Here is a 20,745-nt window from a genome sequence, read left to right as displayed (position 1 = left end):
GTCCTGTCCATAAAATGCCCAGGAACTAAGTATTAGCAAAACCTTGGTTTTCACCTATACTTAATATCAGTGACTTTTAAAAAATATATGATAAAGCAATTAATATACTTCGTTGTGATATTTTATTTATGATAAAAATGTATCTTTTCATACACCTAAAATATTAACACTATTCAAAATGTTATTCTTTCAGGAAGCTCAACGCAAAGATATTGAGAATGCAAAGATAGCAAAAAAAGCAAAAGTTGGTGTTTTGCCATTCGTAAGTCGATTGCAAGAGTTTCTTATTCTTACAGAAAATGTTTTTCGAAATGCAGAAGAGCCCCGTGATCTGAATGATGCCTACTGCAAGCTTATTACTGCAACTTTTAACACCAGTAAGTAATACAAATATTTCTGTGGCCTTATTCAGTGCAATATTCCACATGGTTAACATTAAAATATGAATATATTAATATTAAAAATTGTACTAAGTGGTATGATCCATAAATGTAAAAGAAGGCTTTTATTTGACATTTTTATGTCTTGGAAGAGCAGATACATTTTACTGCATTCTGTACACCACAATCTGACCAAATCCACTTAAATATCCTGCTTCTCTGTTAATGGTTCTAATGCTCAGTGTTATGTTTTGAAGTTGAATGTTACTGTTATGGCCAGATGAAGAAATGGTTACTCTTCTGCAATATACCTTCTTATTTCTTGTAAACTTATTGTAGTTTTCCCTAGCTCCACTAGTGCTGGAATATATTTCGAATCAGCTATAGTTTTGTCCATGATACGTTTAACTCTCTTTTCCCATTTATATTCTCCTAACCTAGAACCCAGTTTTGGTGCAAGGCTGATAACTTCCACAATTTACCCTAGATTATGGCTGGCCATTTCATCTTTTAAATCTTCAGACAAACCACTTCTGAAGACTGAAATTAGTATTAGCTCATACCACCTTACATCTGTAGCTAATGCTTTAAAGGTGATTATATATTCACTGATGCTATTATTTACTTATCTTCAGTTTAGTAGATGTTTAGTAGAAAGCCCTCTCCATTTAGGCTGGTCAAAGATAACTCAAAAAACTGTATGAGTTTACTGATCAAACTTTAGCCTACCTTTTGTCTAGAGATCTTTCCCTTTTCTCTTAACCCCTTTCATGGGATACCATATTCTCCAATGTCAAGTATTGCTCCAGAAATCCCAACTATTAGCATGTTCAAATCAAAATTCTACAAAGACTATATCCTACACCCTGTAAGTATCATCTGATGGGTCACCATTCTGACAGTGTTTATCAATTATGTCCTCTTGGTGTACCCAATTTTCCCAAATGTTGTAGCATTGCAGTGTTTCTTAAACGATGGGTCAAAGTGGACATATCTGTGATGAGTCGCCACTTAATTGTGTGGTAACATTAACCAAGTTTGTCTAAGCGCAAATTCTGTATCGAATGATAAACCACCCACTGTTTATCGTACTATCTGAAGAAGGGCAGCAAGTGAAACAATGGCATTGAAGCATCATGGAGAGCTTTTGCTTCTGTGGCATTAAAATATAATAAATATCCCCACCTTCCATCTCAACACCAATGAAACAATCAAACTGAGAGGAATGACAGCAGAGACATAAATAAGAAAGGGGAAGTAAGGAGGAAATGACAGGCGGGCTTGTGAGGTGATGCGACTGGTGCGTGAGTTTGAAATGTCGAAATGAAAATAGCGAGTGTGGCAAAAGGATGTGGTGACTTTTGGGGATTTGTGAGCAGTGAGTCAATAGAGTAAGGGTACATATTATGCCATGGCTGTGTTTTATACAATACTATCCATTCCCCACGGCTCCACCCTCGTAGTAGTGAAACAGGACAAACTTTAAAAATCAATAAACAAAAAGGTATCGCTAGCTAAGTGGAGGCAAGTTACCATCCAAAATGCAAAGGTAGACAGACTCCCCAGTCCTGACGTCAAACTTTCCCCTCCATTTGGCCTGCAGCCTCTGCCTCGGATTAGAATGAATGAATATATCACTCCTATAAGCGAACTATGATTGTTAGCGCGATGAAAGAAGTTGCAAAATCAACTGGAATGTTCAAACAAGTTCTAGAAAAAAATCCAAACTAAATCCATTAAGTAGTTCTCTCATGAAAAGCGGACAGACAGACAGACCTTGGATTTTATATATAGAGATGAAGTTTCAGTGGTCACGGAGAACTGGTTGGTTCCTCATTACGTGTTCACCTTTACAGTATACATTGAATCTAAAATTGCAACTGAGGTGTAAAGAGGACTTGGTGAGGAAGAATTCCTTCTTGTTGCACTATTTTAAAGTAGTTCGATAAATGGTCGATCTGCTGGTAGTGTGAAAGACATGTTTGTTTGGCTCCTGAGAACTGCAAGAACACCAGAAAATATGAAAAGGGTAAAACAAGCAGTAGACATTCTGCACAATGTTAATCAGTAGAGTTAAACATTTCCAACTGGACTATTTACTGAACTATTCAGTAATGTTTATCCTATTACCTGTATAAAGTACACATGGTGCACATATATATTTTTAGGAATAATTTACCTTTTTTATGTTTAATTTAACTGTTAAATAGAAATCAGAGTATTTTAAACTATTTACAAGCTCAGAAAAATGCATCGTTAATGATGGAGCTCATTTAAAAAAATATTTTTAATATTATTTAAGACAAGGTAAATAAACTGCACTTATTACTTACTTTTTTACTACTTCATTCCTTAACTGGAGCCATGAGTCACATGTGAAAGTTAAGTGACTTTTCATGATATGCTTTCAGAAATCACCCTATCCTTGCACCACACCCAAGTTTTTTCTCTTAGCTTTACTCAAGCTTAAACTAAGCATTTCCACTGGCAGTGATTCACCACAGAAATGTATTCCGTTGTTTTAGGTACAAGCTCTGGGGAATATTTCTACATGGAGTTTGAATGTTCTCCCCATGTCTGTGTGGGTTCCCTCTGGGTGCTTCAGTTTCCTCCCACAGTCCAAAGACATGCAGGTTAGGTGGACTGGCATTGCTGAATTGGCCCTTGTTTGTGTGGCTGTGTGTGTGTTTGTGTGTACAGTATGTGTGTGTTCATCCTGTGATGGGATGGTATCCCATTCCTGGATCATACCAGCCTTGCACCCTAAGGTTAAAGGGATAGGGGTCAGCTGATGCATCACCCTGCTCAGAATAAACTGATTTGGAATATGGATAAAGTATTGTTTTAACAACACAATAGTCTCACACTTTTTTCTTTTATTAATATTTATGTAAGAAAATATGCTTGGAGGGAAACAAAAACATTTACATCTTTATTATTTTGCTGTTGTTATTTGTCTATTTATGACTCTGATGTCATTATGAAAATAATTATCTTCTTAGGTCCCAGTATGGTACTTATTTTCTAATTTGGGTCCTCAAATTAAAAAGTTTAAGAATCTTTGCTCTATTGTATTTCCCTTTGGACAAATATATATCATCTTTTATCTTCATTTCTTTCTTTGAGTATTCCTTGTTTTCCTCAAATTTTCTTACTTTTAGACCTTTCTATGCTTCCTCTTAAACCCTCTTAATGCAAAATATTCTGTCGTGGTACTCTGGCATCCAAATTAATTCTTCCCTCCCACTGGAAGACACCCAAGTCTGTTACTGTGGTCAGTTGGCAGTCTTTCTTTTATAACTTAATCAGTCTGCATCACGAATTAATGGTGCTTCTTGCAATTCGATTGAAACGTGGACTACTGCTGTTCAGTTGTTTAAATTCTGGTGTCCTGCAGCCCCTTCACTCTTTTCTCTTTTATGTTTACTTTCCTGCTGTGGTTTGATTTTGTTCCTTTCACATTCTTCTTCTTCTTCTTCTTTGGCAACTGCTTTATCCTAAAAGATTTTCTTCCATTGACTCTGGCTGGGATAGGCTGTGAAAGGGTGTGTTCGGTTTTTTTCTCATGTTTGTTTATTTTTATACAACATCTACTATTATTTTATTGTTACAAAAATATATCAGCCTGCACTATTTAAAAAAAACTTTGCTACTACTAGGATCTCCACTAAATCTCACTGGGTGTGGTATTTCCACTTCCTATGCTAAAGAAATAGATGATGTTTCAGGCACTTGGTTGCTGAAACATGCCAAATTCAATTACTAAGTGGTACACACAAGCAGTTAAACCATTGTGTAGCCTTTTGCTGATATCTGACCACAAAAAAAACTCTCTTCTTCTCAGGGTTATTTATAGAAGTGATCCAAGATTTTATTCTGGCTTGAAGATAAAAAAACTGATAAATCCAAAAATGGACAAAAGCTGTAGTAATTGGTTTATAAAAAGCCAGTGTGGTAAAGCAATAGAATAGTCAAAAGGACAGAGAAATGTCTGAGCCAGAAAGTCTTAAACATAGTGAAAACATGGGAGAAAAATGGGATGTCAGAATTACTAAAGTAGAGGTCCTGAGCTAATTATCCTTCCCCTGATTTAGCAATACACATAAATTATTTTTACATTCAAAAGCTTAGATGCTGTTTTCACTACACTACATACTTTATACCTGATTTGTTCCCCCCGTGTCTGCGTGGGTTTTCTCCAGGTACTCCGGTTTCCTCCCACAGTCCAAAGACATGCAGGTTAGGTGCATTGGTGATCCTAAATTGTCCCTAATGTGTGCTTGGTGTGTGTGTGTGCAGTCGTTTGTGAGCCACTGTTGAGTTCAAGTGTGTTTTCAAGTTTGTCATTAATAATGGATATCGAGCAACGCATTAACATGAAATTTTGTTTCAAATTACAAAAAGCTCAGGAAACCCATCAGGTGTTAAAATCGGTTTATGGTGACACTGCACCGACAGTTAAGACTGTTTACAAGTGGTTTGATCGATTTTGTAATGGATTTGACTCAGCTGAAGACGAGAAAAGATCAGGACGTCCTTCAGCATCAATAACAGAGGAAAATGTTGAAACGGTTTAATTCTTCATCATGACAATGCTCCTTGTCACACATCCCTTCTAGCATGACAATTTCTGTTGAATAAAAATATTACGCTGTGTCCGCATCTAACTTTTTCGCCGGATCTGGCACCGTGCAACTTCTGGCTGTTCCCTAGATTGAAAATGACCATGAAAGGCAAACAATTTCAATCCATTGAGGACATCCAGGCAGGCCACGGCATCCCAACTAAAGACACTTTTGAAAGAAATCTTCCAGAACTGCTTCGCAAAGTGGCAGGAGCTTTGGGATATATATACAGTAAATGCTAGGGGGCTTTTTCCACATTGTTAATTATTCCATTATTTATAAATTAGTGAGTCTGATGCTAAAGAAGTTGCAGCCTTTGATTATTCAGTGTTGTTTGCCTGGCTGTCTGCTCTGCTTATTTTTAATTGTCATTAATAAGATACAACAAAGGGGGAAAACTGCACAGAGAAAGGGCAAAATATAATTAAATCAACAAAAGAGAGTTAAGCATTTAAATCTAGCAAAAGCAGAAATATTTCTAAATGTCTAAAAATATTTCTAAAAATCATACTGCTGTGCTTTTCTGAATGTAGAATAAGAGAAAAAATGCCAGCTAATTAAATGAGCTCAATGTTATCAGGTGTTGTCACTGATTAGGAGTTCGGAAAACACTGAGTGCCACAAAGAACTACTGCAATGATCAGGAACTTTAGTGACATCTGGTGGAGGAAAGATTACAAAGTAGGATTAATTTTCAGCCCATTCAATTATATACAATAAATGCATTTCATAGTGCACTTCAATATGCATACCTGTTTTTTCAAGTATTTCACAGTTTCTGCAAACAGATTAGAAACCCAAGAAGATATTTAATATACTGTCACAACTGAAATGATATCACCTGCAGTATTCACTGGTTGTATAGTTATGAAAATAACTTTTCTGATTGTTTGCATTTAGCATCCAATAATCACAGAAAATAATCATAATTCATAGCAATTAACATTTCAATTAGTTGTAAAAACTATTTTGTTACCTTGTATATCTTGTAAATTAAATGTCAGTCATGTCAGTCAGTCAGTCATTTGCCAATCCACTATATCCTAACACAGGGTCACGGGGATCCACTGGAGCCAATCCCAGCCAGCACAGGGAATAAGGCAGGAACAAATCCCAGGTAGGGAGCCAGCCCACCGCAGGACACATACACACACACACCCACACACCAAGCACACACTAGGGACAATTTAGGATCGCCAATGCACCTAACCTGCATGTCTTTGGACTGTGGGAGGAAACCGGAGCACCCCCAAGCAGACACAGGGAGAACATGCAAACGCCACGCAGGGAGGACCTGGGAAGCAAACCCAGGTTTCCTTACCGCAAGGCAGCAGCGCTACCACTGCACCACCGTGCCTCCCTAAATTAAATGTAGAATTCATTTTTATTTAAATTTTGTACAATTGCAACAATTGGCTACTTATTGTGTACTATCCAATTCCCATTTCTGAACTGTAATTTATAAGGCCATTTCACTTATTACGCAGTACACCATCCCTAATGTAAGAAATGAGCTATCCAAGAGTTCTGACCCTTTAAGGACAAATGAAAATTCAGAGGCACAGGGGCCTTGCAGGATCATTATAGCTACTTCAGGACAGAAATCCTGTTGATCATAGAGTTGTAAGTTGACGTAGGGTGAGGGCTAACTAGCAATAGGAAGAGGCAAGGGTTGTAAGTAGGAGGGACAGAGAGAGATTCCTAGAAAATGGGAGGTAAAGCACAAAGTGCTTTGGTCTCACTTTGGCAAAGGGTAAGTCTGCAAGCCATCCAATCTAATATTGTACTACTGAGAGTTGGAAAGAAAGAGTCTATAAGGGCAAAAATTACCAGGTCTAAACCTGAAAACATAAGTCACGGATATGTCTTAATCAAAGCTGAACACTAAGTTGTTTGCTGTACATTTTTTAGTAATAAACACAATAAGCACTTCATATTATATTCAAAAACTTGGATAACGAGTACATATAAATTACTGCACTGATGACATCACTCAGTGCGACTTCTAGGACACACTGTCTGACAATCAACAAATGTGTCTCTAACCGTGAGTGCTTAAAAAGGTTGTGTCCTTAAAGAAAACATACTTGCAATTCAGCAAACCAATTGATTACTGTTTTCTAAGAATGTCAATTTACTAATTTGTAATGAAAATAATTAAATGATTAGAATCCTGATATTCCAAAACATAAAAAAGGTGAAGAAATTTGCCAATAGAGCTTTTTGTGCACAAGCTAATATTATCAGAGATGTAATCATAACAGACTGAGGTTCAAGATCTATTAAAGAAAGATATGAGTGGTAGTAAATTTTTAGTTGTATATCTGCACCTTTGTGTAGAAGCAATAAATACACAATTTTTGTATACTCTTGCCTCCTTTACATTATTCTGGATATGGAGAGATGCTATGGGAATACCCTGTCCTGGTACTATATATGTAAAGTAATGTGCTGTTCTTTGATATTATGTCAAAACACCTACACCAGATTATTTCCGATTCACCTCCCTTCCTACTTTTACCACTCTTGAAATGGTAATGTTACTTATCTTGCAATTTATGAGTATAAATGTACTCAAATAATTGTTAAAAGACACAAATTACAGTATCCCATTAACATTAGTGTAACATTCTTGGATCCAATATGAAATGTTGTGATTGTTGATGCTGAAGAAAAATTGCAATAGAAAATCTGCAGTAGGACTTTTTCTCCTTTCTATTTATCTGCATGGCTACTACACAATTCATTATACTCAACTATTTATCTTAGCTGAATACAGTGACAAATGTTCTGCTTTGGTTAAAATAATTTTGATATTTTTCATGATGTATCTGTAATTGATAAACTTTAAAAATGGTAATCTGTTATGCTAAAACAAAAGTATTGCAAAAGTATACCAAATGTATTTATTCAAAATTTGTAATAGCTCAGGATGTCTAAATTATTGTTATATTACAATGTAAGTAATGCAGTAATATTTTGGCTGTAATAGGGACAAACTATCATATATTAAATTACGTTGAAAATGGCTAATTTAAAGTATAAAATGGTAACACTTTACATTAAGTGTCCATAATTACGGTGTAACTACTATGTAATTTCCTGTATAAGTACAGTGTAACTACGAGTTATTACTCCGTACTTACTGTGTAATACAAAGTAATGCTATAGTTAATTACTCAGTTGTCATTGTTATTCCAGAGTTTGTATAACTACAATGTAACAATTTATCACTGATCTAAAAAAAGTGTACTTACATAGTTACATTGTATCTGTACTTTCAAAATGTAATAAAAACATCAGGGTTTGTAACTACAACTATGCAAAAGATGTTCCATGGTCTGGGCAATTGTAATGGAGAATTGCAGATGTTCCATGGTCTGCTTGAAATAACATCGAAAACCTATGCAGTTATTACTGCAATTCTTCATTACAATTGTCCAGACCATGGAACATCTGTTACATAGTTGTTTTTTTTGGATCAGTGATAAATTGTTACATTGTAATTATATAAACTGTGGAATAATAATGAGAACTGAGTAATTAACTATAGCGTTACTTTGTATTACACAGTAAGTACGAGGTAATAACTTGTAGTTACACTGTACTTATACAGGTAATTACATAGTAGTTACAGTGTAATTATGGACACTTAGTACTTATCATGAAGAATAACATAAATGTAATTTAACGGTTTCCTCTCTCTCTCTCTCTCTCTCTCTCTCTCTCTCTCTCTCTCTCTCTCTCTCTCTCTCTCTCTCTCTCTTTTAGTTGAAAACCTTTCATCACAGTCTCTGAAGACACCTTCTCAAGTGGTGATGATAGAAAACTTCTATTTTATTTTTAGCTTCCTTTCTGAACTGAAGATCCCTGGGCTGGACCACAAGCGGAAGGAGGCGAAGAAAAAATACACACATTACCTGAACCTCTATGTAACCTCTAATCTTGGCCTTCCTTTGGAAAAGCTCAGTGTATGTGTATCAATTATCCTATCCCATTTACTGAGACTGCACAAAATGCAGAGCTTTAATGGGTATACAGTACATTGATAATATCAAGATTTAAATACATGTTTAATGGAACACTGCATTTTTAAAATCATTTAAAATAAATCTATATATATAAAAATGGAATGGGTGGGTCGTCGGGTGGGCCTTTTTTTCATTCCGTCGTTTTTTCGACGTTTTGAAAATGTAGAATGATTATTTGATTTTTTTGTTTTTATTTGATCGTGTCTATGTAGCCGCCGTCGTAATAAAGTATCGCTAAAATCGTCATTTATCGTAATTTATTTTTGACGTATAACGTCACCGTCGTCGAGGTCAGTCATACCACTGCAAAAAATCTGCTTACGGTTGAAAGACACGCCCTACTCACTGGACAGTTAAAAACACCAATCAAACTAACGGTGACATCAAGTATTACCCAATCAAAAGTAGGAAAGGAGGCATCTTCATAAAATGCGTGTGGGATGATTTGCATGAGACGCTGCTTTAAAAAAAAAATGATACCAAAAATACGGGATAAATCCCGTCCAGTATTGATTGAAAATGGGACGCGCAATTTCATTCTCAAATGCGGCACGATTCCGTATTTTAAAGGACGGGTGGCAACCCTACAGTGCCAGGTAACCACCCATACAATCAGATTGTGATTCAGACTAGGAATGCAATGAATGTAATTACCCCGATCTACATACAAGGCGAAAGTCTTGCAACATTCAAAGATCATGGTTTGGGATAATTACTACTTATTAAGTACAACATTGAACATAAAAGAGCTTATGAAGCCTTGAACCGAAAAAAGCAAGATCTCACAGATCGTAAAAAAAAAAAAAGGAGGTAATGTCGTTTTACTCGCTGTAGATTTTACTCAAACATTACCAGTTATTCCACGAGGGAGACCAGCAGATGAACTCAACGCGTGTTTAAAATCCATGCTTCTCCCACGGTCGGTTATATGTCGCGTGTTCTCGGGTAGGTACACCAAAAAATGTATACATTTAAGCATGTAATGGGCAAAGAAAAAATGAGGTATACCCGAAGGCACTGCAGTAGTACTCAATGTAACTTTACTTCTTAAATGTTAATGTTTTACTGTTTAATAATTTATACGCTTCTTATATATTGTTCAAATTCTTTTATCAAAATACCAGTGACAGCGCAATGCACGATAACATGGAGTGAATACACCATACGCATCCGCCCACGGCCACCCTGGTGTGCGCAGATAGGAGTTGATTCTAAAATAAAATAAACATAAAAAGAGTAATAATACATTCATCACCCATAAAGCTGATAGCAGACGTGACGTATTATATGTGTACCACATTTCAAGTCAATACGTGAAACGGTTTGCAAGCTACATGTGATTTCAAATCCTGGACAGACCAACGAAAAGCCACGGTAGCAAATTATAGAAGAAGATTTTACTGTTTAATAATTTATATTTATATGAAACGAGCTGTATATACCCGGCGTTGCCCGGGGCAGAAGTAACCTAATCGGTCAAACACTTACATATATACCAAAGTAAACCTAATCGGTTAAACAGCTTCATATATACAGAAGCGAACCTAATTGGTCAAACAGTTATGAATGTGCAGAATGATTTTACAAACATTATGCGTGTTAACAATCATTAAAAAGAAAAGATTGAGGAACTGTTCTTCTATATGTGATGAAGCCACTAATAAGACAGATTTTTTTCAGGACCCAGCTGTTTCATAACTAAACTACTGCCACCCCAAAGTAATGCCTAATACTGGTTTTTGGGGTAGCTGTGGAATAAAAAGGGTGTTTTTTAGTCAGTAACAATCTGACAGTACCCTTCAGTACGGGCTGAAGGGTGCCTATGTAAGGTTTTACATCCTTCCCGTATGGAAAAAAAAACATACTAAACTTTTTTTTCATCATTACAGATAATCTCAGTCAAATCGAAGTACGCATTCTCAATTTATTTTTATGTAATTTTTACTTTTTCACAAAGCCATCCCATGCCAATTTGTATGAATAAACTTTTGCTAGAGAGTTACCAAAAGTTTATTCATGCACATATTTTAATACAGATAATCTATCTGTAATCAAGGTTCTCATTTTCATTCTAATTTAAAATAATAATAGATACTCATTTTTTTCTTCTGTTTTAGAAAAACCAATCTATGCCACCTACGTCTTCGTCAAGTCAGCTTCATCCAGCTTCATCACATATAGAACAAGAGTTCCTGAATCTTTTCTTTTTAATGATTGTTAACACGCATAATCTTTGTAAAATTATTCTGCACATGCATAACTGTTTGACCAATTAGGTTTGCTTCTGTATATATGAAGCTGTTTCATCGATTAGGTTTGCTTTTGTATTTATGTAACTGTTTGACCAATTAGGTTTGCTTATGTATATAGATTAGCTGTTTGTCCGATTAGGTTCGCTTCTGTATATATGAAGCTGTTTAACCGATTAGGTTTACTTTGGTATATATGTAACTGTTTGACCGATTAGGTTACTTCTGCCCCGGGCAACGCCGGGTATATACAGCTCGTAACAAATAAAAATTAATCAGTTAATCAGTCAACCAAGCTTTTTCTTACCATTTTATGTTAAAGTGAGCATCATCATAAAGTAATTTATAAAGAATTTAGAGAATATTCCTCAACATTAAAAAAATGTAATATAGAATAACATAAAATTCGCCAAACTGGTTAATCTAATTCAGGACAATAGAAGGTTAGAGGTTATGTATGATCAGACATAGTATTGTTTGGACATTTGCCGTGTAGCCAGCTTAGACAAACTTTATTTTTTCCCAACACTGCATGATGCTTTACGAGGCCAGCATGACATCACAAAGCTGCAACTGTCATAAAGAAAAGAATTTTCACACATGCATACTGTAAGCATACTCCACCTCACATTTTATATTGCTGCCTAATCTGCTTCAAACATGTGATGTTACTATACTATTAGCACACCACATGTTTAAAAAAACAAAAAAACCTGCAGTATTGTTTTTGAGGGGTACATTAGCTGATCATAATGAGAATATTATTAAAATACTTTGTTGTTTTGCATAAATTCAATGTACATTTTGCTTTCATTTCTGCATTACTCTTGTTTTGCTCCTCACTATGTAGCACAGATCAGGTAGTTACAGGAATAGTGTCCCGAGTATATAACACTGATCCCTTAAATCACCAGTTCTGCTGGTTCTCGAAAACTGTAGCAGAGAAGTGCCAGTAGAAATTAGCGCAGTAGCGCAAACCGATTGTTTCATTTCTTCATTATGCTTGTTATGCTCCTCACTATATAGCACAGATCAGGTAGTTACAGGAATAGCTCCCTGAGTATATAACACTGATCCCTTAAATCACCAGTTCTGCTGGTACTCGAAAGCTCAAGCAGAGAAGTGCCAGTACAGAGTAGCACAGTAGCGCAAACCGATCTTTGAGATCTGGCTGCCAAAGTCCCTGATCTCTCATTGGCCACATGTCAGGTTCACATAAGGGAAACAAGTGCAGGTCAATTGGCTGTCAAACCTTAAAGATTCCCTTCTCCACCAAGAGTCAGAAAATACATGGGACCCTGTACAGTAATAATAATAATAAACATAAAAGGTTTATTACTGTTTACAAGGCGTTTCTATCTTCCTGACAGAGGCAAAAAGTGCAAGGCATCTGCACAGGTAAATCGGAAACAAAAAAGACATGTCAGCTGCATGGTCACTGCAGCACCTTGTGCATGCTGGCTGAAGCGTGACATCATGAAATGCTGCATGGCACTTCCAGTCATTGCCCCTGAAGACTGGAGCCAGTGAGAACAATGATATATATATATATAATATATATATATATATATATATATATATATATATATATATATATATATATATATATATATATATAATTTTACTCGTTGCTAGTTTGTGGCCATTTGTTGTATTTTGTTTTGGGCTATTGTTTTAGCAAAGCAGCCTCACAACTCAGGTCATATTTTTTGATGGTTTCATAGCCCTCGACAAAAGTTAAAAGACCATTGCACCATTACAATCCACCTAAAACTAGTTCAGTTCTTCACTGCTTAACTTCAATGCATTTTGCAGTTTGTTGAAGTTCTTGAAGATTTCTATGATTTTGCCAAACTCATGGTGGAGCAAACTCAGCAGTGTTCAGTCATTGTTAGTCAAACTGAAATCAGAAGATTTCAGTTTTCTCACATTGTCTAAGAACAGCTACATAAAAGAGCTGGCAGGATGTTGAGTAATCAATGACCTTTATGTACAGAATCTAGTTCACAATTAGCAACTCTAATTCAGTAGTATGAAAAATTTTGAGCTTTTTTTTTTAATAATAGAAGAGTTAATGCAGTAGAGTAGGGCGGCACAGTGTTTAGAACTATGGCTTCATGTTTTCAGGGTCTTGAGTTTGTATTCCATTTGAGTTTAATTGGCACACAGTGTACATTTTATGCCAGACATTTTTATTTTCTTCCAAAATTCTAAAAAATGTAAGTTAATTTGTTTTTTAACTCCAAATTGGTACCCTCTCCAGAATTGTGTACTACTTGGTGCTTCAGTGATAAGATTTTGGCCCATCTGATCCTGAATTGCATTTAGTAAATTTGGGAACGTTACTTTATTTTATTGAAACAATGCTTACTGATACTAGAGTTATCATAGTATACTAGTTAATCAGTCTACCCATTTTATATTTACATATGTATTAATCCTCAGATAGCAAATATCCCCAATATAAATAGATAAAAATGTTTACCATTGCAGTATTCTCTTAATAATATCGAAGCATATTTTTTCTGGTTTGTTCTTTTTTTATTTTATTGATTTTATTGAAATCACACAACATTCCATACAAATAAATACATTTTTACAAAAATAAGATTGAAAATTAATCAACTCCCACCCCTGAGAAAGAGAGCATGGCCATCAGAGTAAAACTTAAAGCTAGTAAAAATAAGTAAATAGATGAATTAATAAGTAAATAAAGATAAATGGAGAAGAAAAAAAAAGGAAAAAGGGGAGAGTCTGCTTCCTCAGTTCTTTAAAAGCTTATTCTAAAATGTTATTGATTAGATCCTGCCAGGTTTTGAAAAAGTTCTGCACAGATCCTCTAAGTGAGAATTTGATTTTTTCCAGTTTCAAATAGTATATAACATCAGTTACCCGCTGACTTAGAATAGGAGAGTTAGGATTCTTCCAGTTGAGCAAGATGAGTCTACGTGCCAATAGTGCAGTAAAGGCGATCGCAGTTTGTTCGTCCTTCTCCACTTTAAGCCAATCTGGAAGAACACCAAACACAGCTGTTAGTGGATTAGGAGGGACTGTGACACCAAGGCTGTCTGAAAGGCATTTAAAGATTTTGGTCCAGAATGATGTTAATTTGGTGCAGGTCCAGAACATGTGGCTTACACAGTGAGGCTGGAACTTGATTGCAGCGTTTGCAGTTTGGATCTTGCCCTAGAAACATTTTGGACAATTTTAAGCGAGACAGATGTGCTTGATATATAATTTTGAGTTGAATAATTGTATGCTTTGCGCATATGGAGCTCAAGTGGATTCTCTGCATTGCTACCTTCCACTCCTTTTCTGAGATATTGAGTGAGAGATCCTTTTCCCACTGTCCTCTTGGATCTTTGAAAGGGAGGAACTGTAAAATGGTTTTATATATTGCAGAGATGCTGTCTGAGTCCTCAAGACTGATCAATATTTTTTCCAGCATCGAGGTAGGTGGGAGGTGAGGAAAATTGGGCAGGTTCTGTTTAACAAAGTTTATGATTTGAAGGTAGTGAAAGAAATGTGTTGCTGGAAAGTTAAATTTGGAGTGTAATTGTTCATAGTCTAAGTGATTTAATCCCGGTTGTTTTCCAAACATTAAAAACTGCGTACGTTTGAGAGGGTGGAAAAAGGTGGTTATCATGCAGAGGAGCCACAGATAAAAGCTTCTCTGTAATGTTAACTTAATAAGGAAAATATTATTCACAAAAGTAGTCCTGTTAAAAGTTCCTAAAATAGGGTTTACTATACACGTCAAATACTAAAGAAGTGTAATAATTTTAATCTAATAAAAAGATAGGAAAGATCATTAATATTGTGTCTCTGGATACACAGTACTCTTTAAAACATCATCTTTAGAATGTTTTTTTTAATCTCCTGTGACAAAAAAAGACACATCTGTACCTGCCTTTTGACAAAATGTTCTTGTTTCAACAATTCAGGAATTTTTTGAGGGAGTCAAAACTCGCATGGCCCAAGGAATTAAAGAAGAAGAAGTTGGTTTCCAGATGGCCTACAACAAACAAGAACTGAGGAGAGTTATAGAGAGATATCCAGGAAAGGAAGTGAGAAAGTCTTTGGAAACATTGTACAAGAACAACTTCAAACACCTATCAGATCCATATCTACTTCAGGTGAAGTATTCAAGATATCAGAAACTACATGGCATTTTATTTATGTACCAATATTTAAATGTGCTAATTGAGTGTATATAAAAACTATAGATTAGATTAGATTAGATAAACTTTTTAATCGCAAGAGAAATTCACATGCTTACAGCAGCAGAAACATAAAAACAAGGATGCAGAAACACAGGATAAATAATACAGCCAATCAATCGATATGTAAATCTAAATAAATAAATGCATATTGTTCAGATATGTCACTGTAATATTTCAAAGTAAACTTAACAAGTGCCCAGAAATGCCTGATAGCAATGGCAGAAAAGACCCCCAGAGGTGCTTCTTAGCACACCGTGGAGGAATGAGCCTGGGCTAAAAGTGCAAAAAAAAGAGCGCCTCCTGGGAGGGATGGAGGGGAGTTTTCATGATGATGTCCAATTTTGCCATGATCCTGTTTCCTACAACAGCTTCCAGTGTGTCCAGGGTTCGTCCCACGATGGTGCCAGCTTTCCTAATAAGTTTATTCAGGCATTGCATTTCTTTTGAGCTCAGGTTGTTTCCCCAGGAGACCACAGTGTAGAACACCACACTGACAGAACATTATTTTGGTGGTCAGTAAAGGTTTAATTTCAAGAAAGTTAAAAATATATGAATAGCATAACATATGGGTGTTTTGGGGGACTTTACTAACTACTGTGAAAGTTGGAACATTTTACTTTACTTTTTACTTCATTTGCTTCATGAGGAAGACATATCAGGGTGGCATGGTGGCGCAGTGGGTAGCGCTGCTGCCTCGCAGTTGGGGGACCTGGGTTTGCTTCCCGGGTCCTCCCTGCGTGGAGTTTGCATGTTCTCCCCGTGTCTGCGTGGGTTTCCTCTGGGCGCTCCGGTTTCCTCTCACAGTCCAAAGACATGGTGGATTGGTGATTCTAAATTGGCCCTGGTGTGTTTGTGTGTGTCCTGCAGTAGGTTGGCATCCTGCCCGGGATTGGTTCCTGCCTTGTGCCCTGTGTTGGCCGGGATTGGCTCCAGCAGACCCCTGTGACCCTGTGTTCGGATGCAGCAGGTTGGAAAATGGATGGATGGAAGACATATCACATTTTTGTTCATGATATAGTATTGTGAACAATGAGTCCTATTTAAAAATAACAAAGAAAATAGAATGTAATTACACATATTACTTGAGTAGATAGAATATGATTCAGATAAAAAATGAATGTAAAAGGACATGTTTTGGATCAAAGAGCCTTGACAGAGAACATATTCTGAATCAAGTGATATTGTGGAGGGCCTATAGCTAATTCTAGTTCATATTTCTTGAAACTAAAATACAGTAATCCCTCGCTATATCGCGCTTCGCCTTTCGCGGCTTCACTCCATCGCGGATTTTATATGTAAGCATATTTAAATATATATCGCGGATTTTTCGCTGCTTCACGGGTTTCTGCGGACAATGGGTCTTTTAATTTCTGGTACATGCTTCCTCAGTTGGTTTGCCCAGTTGATTTCATACAAGGGACGCTATTGGCAGATGGCTGAGAAGCTACCTAGCTTACTTTTCTCTTTCTCATGCACTGACTTTCTCTGATCCTGACGTAGGGGGATTGAGCAGGGAGGCTTTTCGCACACCTAGACGATACGGACGCTCGTCTAAAAATGCTGAAAGATTATCTTCACGTTGCTATCTTGTTTGTGCAGCTGCTTCCTGAAGCGACATGATGCACCGTGCTTCGCATACTTAAAAGCTCGAAGGGCACGTATTGATTTGTGCTTGAAAAACAAACTCTCTCTCTATCTCTCTCTCTCTCTCTCTCTTTGTCTGCTCCTGACGGAGGGGGTGTGAGCTGCCGCCTTCAACAGCTTTGTGCCGCGGTGCTTCGCATACTTAAGCCAAACAGCCCTATTGATTTGTTTGCTTTTCTCTCTATCTCTGTGACAGTCACTGCTCCTGACACGCACTCCTTTGAAGAGGAAGATATGTTTGCATTCTTTTAATTGTGAGACGGAAGTGTCATCTCTGTCTTGTCATGGAGCACAGTTTAAACTTTTGAAAAAGAGACAAATGTTTGTTTGCAGTGTTTGAATAACGTTCCTGTCTCTCTACAACCTCCTGTGTTTCTGCGCAAATCTGTGACCCAAGCATGACAATATAAAAATAACCATATAAACATATGGTTTCTACTTCGCGGATTTTCTTATTTCGCGGGTGGCTCTGGAACGCAACCCCCGCGATGGAGGAGGGATTACTGTATTTGAAAAACATATTGAATGGAATGGTAACATCAATGTTAAACCTCACGTTAAAAATTATGATGGTAATGGCATTAACTATTATGGAGACCAGGTCACTGTGGTGCAAATTATATTATTTGTGAAATATTGAATCATTAAAATCTACAGATGCTGCAGCCTTGTCTATTGTAATGTAAGTACTTAGTACATGTTTGAATTAAAGTAATGACTGTTGACCAATAAATAAGGGGGAGAAGTTCTTCAGTTCAAAAACTCAATGCCACAGGAATTGCATTTCCTGTTTTTGATGCCTGTTGATTTTCCTGGAAGTATCTATTTAATAATATCTTAGAAAAATAGGCTGGTGTTTGTGACCATGCCACTGGATAAGTGACACGTGGATTATGTGACACAAGTAGCGTGAGATTCTTATTTTTTTTTCCCCATGAACATTTTTCATATCATTTGCCATCTGTTCTCAATAAAAACATGCAATACACATTTTTTCTGTGTCATCACTTTAAAACACATGGGTTAAGTTAAATATAAAAAATCTTTTAAAAGAGGTTTCAAACAACAGTATTTTTCTAAGGGCACCTGGATCAGATTTTTTTTTTGCCATTGTTTTACTGTGTATGACTGAATTGTTTGGTGGCATGAAGGGGAAGCCTGTATAAATTGAGATTGGTAAAGAGTATCTTTTCTATCTATAACAACAAAATGCTAAACACGTCTCTTTCTGGGAAATAATTTGGCATATCTGAGTAAAAACACTGCTTTTCAATATTGAAGAAGTTTGAGTCGGTAGAAGTGGACAAGAAACCCCTGAGATCTTTCATTATTAGTCACTATTTTCTGTTTTACACATATGAGATTGGTTTTGGATTACTTATTCATCATTAATAATGACTTCCATATTTGGATTTTGCATATAAAGAGTATATTTTTATATTCTGGTCAACAGTTGCCAAAAGAGGAAGGTGGGTGAGGTTGCCATTTAAAGGACATGTAAATATTTAATTGTCAAGTTTGTTTCAGTTTAGTCCTCTCCTTATTAAGTATTTGCATGTTCTGAGATCATATGTCTGTCTTTATCCTTTTGTCAATGCAAAATTGCATTCCTTTTTTATTTAGGTAAAACATTTTTCACTGTTAATGTCAATGATTATTTTTTTTCAAATTTTTTATTCAAAGAAATAATGTTGAGTTTTTAAAGATGTGAAAGTTGTGGAATAGGTTTCTCAAATTACTATTTGTTTGTCCTTTTTTAGTGGTTTTATACTTTTTTATATTTGTGTTTACATTTCTGTCTTAGAAATAGGCAGGCATCAGCATTGCTACTGTACATTTTTGAAAACAATTTGCATTTCAAATAATTTTTGGACCCTAAAAAGTCATGCCATTTTTACTTTTATTACTTTTATTATTTTTTGTATAAAATCCCTTTGTATCCTTATTTAACTTTTTTTTTCCATGGTTTACTATAAAGGTGGTGTGGCGAATGATGCAAGATGACTTCATTCGTCAGTATCAGCAGTTTGTGGAGCTGATTGAACGTTGTTATCCAGGGTCTGGCATTACAATGGAATTCACAGTGGAGGATCTTCTAAAGTATTTTTCTGAACTGGACTGTTCTGATGTGTCTTAGTAGAGAGTAAAGCTACAAAAAATTGTAACAGTACAAGCTATAGTACATGAAGGTTTTCTTTTGTCAGGCAGCTGAATGTATGAAGTATATGTAAATTAAAGCTGTAAGAGCCATAGAAAACAAACATATGGATAAGGAAAATTACGCTTGATGATTTTAATCTAAAGAGTACATTAAAACCTTTTTGTTTATATTTTTAATATAAACATAATACTTTATCAAATTCATTATTTGATTTATGTGAGTAAATGAATACTGTATAATATATACATAGTATTGGTTTAAGGCAGCAAGGACTTGGGTTCAGTTGTTTACAAAGCCACTTTTTTTGTGGACTGAGTATGTTTTTCTGTGTACAAGTGGATCTAGATTCTTCAGTTTCCTTTCACATTGCAAATACATGATTGATAGATTAAGTGAAATGAGTGTGGGGTGTGTATATGAGTTTTTCTATTACTATAACATAACACAGCTATGCAAAAATATAACTTAAGCCCTGAATTCATTTTCCAATTCCAATTTTACAGCATAGGATCACAGGGATCCAGAACTAGTTATAACAGTGGTACAACCACACACACACAACCACACTTATATACAGCATTTCAGTTTTATAATAATACTGCACAAATTAAAGGTTCACAATACTTGTGAAGTTCCTTTAGCAGAAAATTAAAAATAATAATTAAATTAATTACTATGCATAAAGCTAATTATCATACATTACTCTGCAATACATTCATACATTGCTGTTTAATACCGTTATTTTCTGAAGGGAGGCAGAGTGTCTGCAGTCGACAAATATTATTTGCAAGTTGGCATCAATTATGGTAATATTTTCTCTTGAAAGATGTAGCAAGAAGATCCACAGAGAAGGGCTGCTGTGTGAATCATTTACTCTCAGCACCCCTTGAAATACACTTATCCAAAAGACATTCTCACTGATTTCCAAAACACCTCAAATATTTCCCTCTCCATCTATCCATCCGTCCATCCATCCATCCTCTTCTGCTTATCCGTGATCGGGTCGCGGGGGCAGCAGCTTGAGCAGAGATGCCCAGACTTCCCTCTCCCCGGCCACTACTTCTAGCTCTTCCGGGGGAATCCCGAGGCGTTCCCAGGCCAGCTGGGAGACATAGTTCCTCCAGCGCGTCCTGGGTCTTCCCCAGGGCCTCCTCCCGGTTAGACGTGCCTGGAACACCTCACCAGAGAGGCATTCAGGAGGCATCCTGATCAGATGCCCGAGCCACCTTATCTGACTGCTCTCGATGCGGAGGAGCAGCGGCTCTACTCTGAGCCCCTCCCGGATGACTGAGCTTCTCACCCTATCTTTAAGGGAAAGCCCAGACACCCTGCGGAGAAAACTCATTTCAGCCGCTTGTATTCGCGATCTCGTTCTTTCGGTCAATACCCATAGCTCATGACCATAGGTGAGGGTAGGAATGTAGATCGACTG

General features: G+C 36.4%; 1 protein-coding gene across 3 annotated transcripts in view; it reads left to right on the top strand.

Annotated features, from left to right (window-relative positions):
* Positions 1-20,263, top strand: part of LOC114662515 (exocyst complex component 1-like) — an 80,292-nt gene extending 60,029 nt beyond the window's left edge. For 2 of the 3 annotated variants that reach the window (XM_051934811.1, XM_028816019.2), the window contains 4 exons: positions 194-377; positions 8,777-8,976; positions 15,230-15,421; positions 19,131-20,263. In XM_051934811.1, coding sequence (XP_051790771.1) covers positions 194-377; positions 8,777-8,976; positions 15,230-15,421; positions 19,131-19,289 — 735 coding nt within the window. In that variant the 3' untranslated portion in view covers positions 19,290-20,263. Of the gene's footprint in view, positions 1-193; positions 378-8,776; positions 9,039-15,229; positions 15,422-19,130 lie in introns of all 3 variants that reach the window. The other variant, XR_007936452.1, reaches the window with a different exon arrangement.
* The last annotated feature ends 482 nt before the right edge of the window (positions 20,264-20,745 follow it).

This window comes from Erpetoichthys calabaricus, chromosome 12 (genome assembly GCF_900747795.2).
Source record: "Erpetoichthys calabaricus chromosome 12, fErpCal1.3, whole genome shotgun sequence".
NCBI classification, from domain to species: domain Eukaryota; kingdom Metazoa; phylum Chordata; class Cladistia; order Polypteriformes; family Polypteridae; genus Erpetoichthys; species Erpetoichthys calabaricus.
This window is presented reverse-complemented; position numbering and strand designations above follow the sequence as displayed.